At 55.5% G+C, this 4,020-nt stretch overlaps 1 protein-coding gene across 1 annotated transcript; it reads left to right on the forward strand.

Moving 5' to 3' along the window:
• The first annotated feature begins 640 nt into the window (after positions 1-640).
• On the forward strand, positions 641-3,759 carry LOC103712252 (scarecrow-like protein 27). Its single transcript, XM_026806639.2, has one exon. The coding sequence runs from the start codon at positions 1,124-1,126 to the stop codon at positions 3,476-3,478; it is 2,355 nt and encodes a 784-aa protein (XP_026662440.2). The 5' UTR covers positions 641-1,123; the 3' UTR covers positions 3,479-3,759.
• Positions 3,760-4,020: the final 261 nt, after the last annotated feature.

Here is a 4,020-nt window from a genome sequence, read left to right on the forward strand (position 1 = left end):
CGGCCGGGATTATCGTATTGGCTGAGATAGCGGGTGATATATCGGAGAATTTACTTCAAAAGTGGGGTAAAAGCTGTTTGTTAAAATGACGTAAATGCTCCTGGATGGAGGATGTCGTCACGTGGTAAATGCGAGGGATACGGGGGTATTTTGGTCAGGAGGGGAAACTGCCATGATGATGATATTTTGGGCTGGGAGAAGCCTTTTCTCTTTTATTTTTGGATGTTATTCTAACATCTGACAGAGTTTCGAGTTTTGAGCACTGCTCACCGTAGTGACTCATGAGAAAGATAAAGGAAATTAAATAACAGGCAGATACTTTAATATATGTATGAACTAAATAAAAATTTGGAAGAAAAGAATAAATAGTTTTAAATTAATATATATTCGTTAAAAAACTAAGGAAAATAAAGGGGAAAGGGAGGATGTGGGGTGGCAGAAATCTTTGAACCCGGAGAGAGATGAATACACCCTCTCGGAAGGAAGAAAGAAAATAATTATTTATTTTCAAAAGTTAAAAAATAATTTTAAAATGAAAGGAAAATAAAAAATAAGACGAGGTCTAGAGAGAGAGAGAGAGAGAAAGAAAGGGGAGGAGAGGGAAGCACTTTACCACTTTTTTATGTTGCACGCATCCATAGCACCAGGGAGGGAGGGAGAGAGAGAGAGAGGAGAAGGATACATAGTACGGCTTCTACGCCCACAACCTCTTTCATCTCCTACAACTCCATCGACCCGGAGACGAGAGGAGGGAGAGAGAGAGGAAGAAGAAGAGGAGGGGAAAAGATGAGGAAGACTTAGGAGGGAGAGAGCGAGAGAAGAACAGAGAGGTGGAGAAGTGCCCTGTGAGATTGGAGAAATCCATTATTCCCACTACAAAATAACTATTACCCTCCTATAGTTGGACAGGTACATACAAACAAAACAAATAACCCAAATATAAAGCCAAAGTCCAGATCTTCATTATCTCCATCCAGTAGTCCTACTACCGCTGCTACTGTTCTCAAAGCCTATATCATAATAGCGAGAGAGAGAGAGAGAGAGAGAGAGAGAGGAAGAAGAAGGTGGTGGGAGTTGGAGTTTGGGGGCTAGAGGGCTTTTGTATGTGGTGGAGAGGTATTAGATGAGGGGGATGCCCTTTAGTCTCCAAGAGGAGGGGGCCTTGGAAGTCTTAGTAGGAGGGGAAGAGAAAAAGAGCCTCTTTTGGGGCAGCGGCGGCGGTTGTGGGAACAATAAGAGGCGGAAGGGACAGCCGGAGGGGTCGGAGCCTCGGTCGGTGCTGGATAATAGAAGGAGTCCTAGCCCCCCAACGTCCACCTCCACCCTGTCTTCCTCCCTGGGCGGCGGCGGCGCTTCCTCCGACACCGCCGGCGTGGCGGCGGTCTCCGACAATCCCGGCACCCGCAAATGGCCCCCCGCCGCCGCGTCGGGCTCCGCCGCCATCCCCTCGGCGGAGGAGGCCAGGAAGGAGGAGTGGGCGGCCGAGCTCCAGCCCATCCCGGCCGCCGCCATGGAGAGCGGTGGCGGGAAGTGCGGCGGTGTCGGCCTTGGCGCGGTGGAGGACTGGGAGGCGATGTTCTCCGAGTCTGCCGCGTCCCCTGGCCAAGAGCCGAACTTCCTCCGCTGGATCATGAGCGACATCGACGACGCCGCCGGACTCAAGCACCACCTGATCCCTCCGCCGGAGCTCGACTGCGGCAGCAGCTCCGCCGGAACTTTCGGCCTTGTCGATCCGGGCTTCGGCCTTGACCCCATTGGCGGTCTTGGTGGAGGAGCAGTGGCCTCGATCTCCTCCTCCAATCCGTCTCCATTCGCCTCCTCTGCTACATCCGCCGGTGGATTCGGCCTCATTAGCTGCAGCAGCGGCAGCGTCAAAGTTCCCACCTTTGGGGTCGGGAACACGCCAAACACCGCTGCTGTCTTCCCTCCGGTGCCGGCGAACAGCCTCCCGCTGCCGCTTTCCCTGCCGCCCGGCGTCTTCCACCAGGATCCCGTGGAGGAGAAGCCGCTCCTCTTCGGCCCGAGCCTTCTTCTCAGCCAGCACCAGCAAGCTCAGGCGCCGCAAAACCCGGCCTTCTTCCTTCCCCTCCCCCACTTCGACGCCCAGCCGCCGGTCCACCTCCTCCCGCCTCAGACCAAGCGCCACCACCCACTATCAGTCGACCAGATGGCCCCAAAGTCCCCCTTCGCCTCCTCCCCTGGCCCCGAGTTCTTCCTCCGCCGCGGCCAACCCCAGCCGCAGCCCTTCCCGCCGCTAAATGTCGCTCCTTTCCACCTTCCGCAGCGCTCGAAGGTGGCCTCCGGCGGAGAGGCAGCGGCGACCGCAGCCGCCGCCGCGCAGCAGCAACACCAGCAGCAGCACCAGCAGCAGCAGGCATTGGTCGAGCAGCTCTTGAAGGTGGCGGAGCTCGTCGAGGCCGGGAACACCGTTAGCGCCCGTGGGATATTGGCGCGGCTCAATCAGCAGCTCCCCTCCCCCGTGGGGAAGCCCCTCCTTCGCTCTGCCTTCTACTTCAAGGAGGCTCTTCACCTCCTCACGTCCCCCGCTGCCCCCAACCACCCTCCGTCCCCTCTCGCCACCCCTTTCGACGTCGTCCTCAAGCTCGGCACGGTCAAGGCCTTCTCCGACGTCTCACCCGTTCTCCAGTTCACCAACTTCACCTCCGTCCAGGCCCTCCTTGAGGAGCTCGAAGCCGCCCCCCGCATCCACGTCGTCGACTTCGACATCGGCGTCGGCGGACAGTGGTCCGCCTTCATGCAGGAGCTCGCCCAGCGCCGCTGCACCGCCGCGGGCGCCGCCTCCCCTTCCTTAAAGATCACAGCTTTCGCCTCCCCCTGCTCCCACCACCCCCTCGAGCTCCACCTCACCCGCGAGAACCTTGCCCACTTCGCCGCCGACCTTAACATCCCCTTCGAATTCAATCTCCTCAGCCTCGACCCCTTCGACCCCTCCCTCCTCCTCAGCCTATCCTCCGCCAGCGCCGATGAAGCCATTGCCGTCAACATCCCCGTCGGCTCCGCCGTCCACCCGCCCGTCCCCACCCTTCTCCGCCTCGTCAAGCAACTCTCCCCAAAGATCGTAATTTCCGTCGATCACGGCGGCGACCGCAGTGACCTGCCTTTCCCCCAGCACTTCTGGCATGCTTTCCAGTCGTACACTGTCCTCCTCGACTCCATCGACGCAGCGGGCACCAACCTGGAGTCGGCCAACAAGATTGAGCGCTTCTTGGTGCAGCCGAGGATCGAGAACGCCGTGCTGGGCCGCCACCGGAATGCCGACAAGCTGCTCCCCTGGCGGACACTCTTTCCCTCGGCCGGCTTCGTGCCGGTGCAGTTCAGCAACTTCGCGGAGACGCAAGCCGAGTGCCTCCTGAAGAGGGTGCAGGTGAGGGGATTCCATGTGGAGAAGCGCCAGGCGTCGCTGTCCCTCTGCTGGCAGCGCATGGAGCTCGTCTCGGTGTCGGCTTGGAGGTGCTGAAGGAGCTCCCTTATCACAGGCATGTTATTAAACTCAAGTTAGTCTCACTATCTCAGGCCTTAGACCAATTGCAAATTGTGGATGTTCAATGGTGGCAACTTGTTTTGTTGTCGAATATGACATTATCTTTCCAGTAGTTGCTCTCCACTTGCTTGTCATGTTGTTTCAGATACAATTTAACAAACTGGGAAGTCCGTATAGTTCTAGTTTCGCCTTCTTGTGATCGTTTTGGACATTGGTAGTAATGTTTATTATGTTCTCTTGACGTTATCTAAGAAGCAGTTTTTGCTTCTGGTTCATGTGGATGCACACTTGACCTGAAGGATAGCCGTTGGCTGCGGAGTTTAACACCCTAGAAAAACTTCAATTAAATTGACAAATTGTGGATGCAGCATGGGATAATTTTCTAGTACTCATCATGCATTGTTAGTGATTTTACTGCTCATTTCGATATTCTAAGTACTGATTCAGTTTCATCTGAAAACAAAGTTGTTATGGTCGCATTGATAGGTCATTGCCAACTGTACTGTTCTGTCATTGGT

This window comes from Phoenix dactylifera, chromosome 17, assembly GCF_009389715.1.
Source record: "Phoenix dactylifera cultivar Barhee BC4 chromosome 17, palm_55x_up_171113_PBpolish2nd_filt_p, whole genome shotgun sequence".
NCBI lineage: Eukaryota > Viridiplantae > Streptophyta > Magnoliopsida > Arecales > Arecaceae > Phoenix > Phoenix dactylifera.

Bases quoted from the DNA above. Each gene is read 5' to 3' on its own strand.
- LOC103712252 (XM_026806639.2), top strand. From the start codon at position 1,124: ATGAGGGGGATGCCCTTTAGTCTCCAAGAGGAGGGGGCCTTGGAAGTC.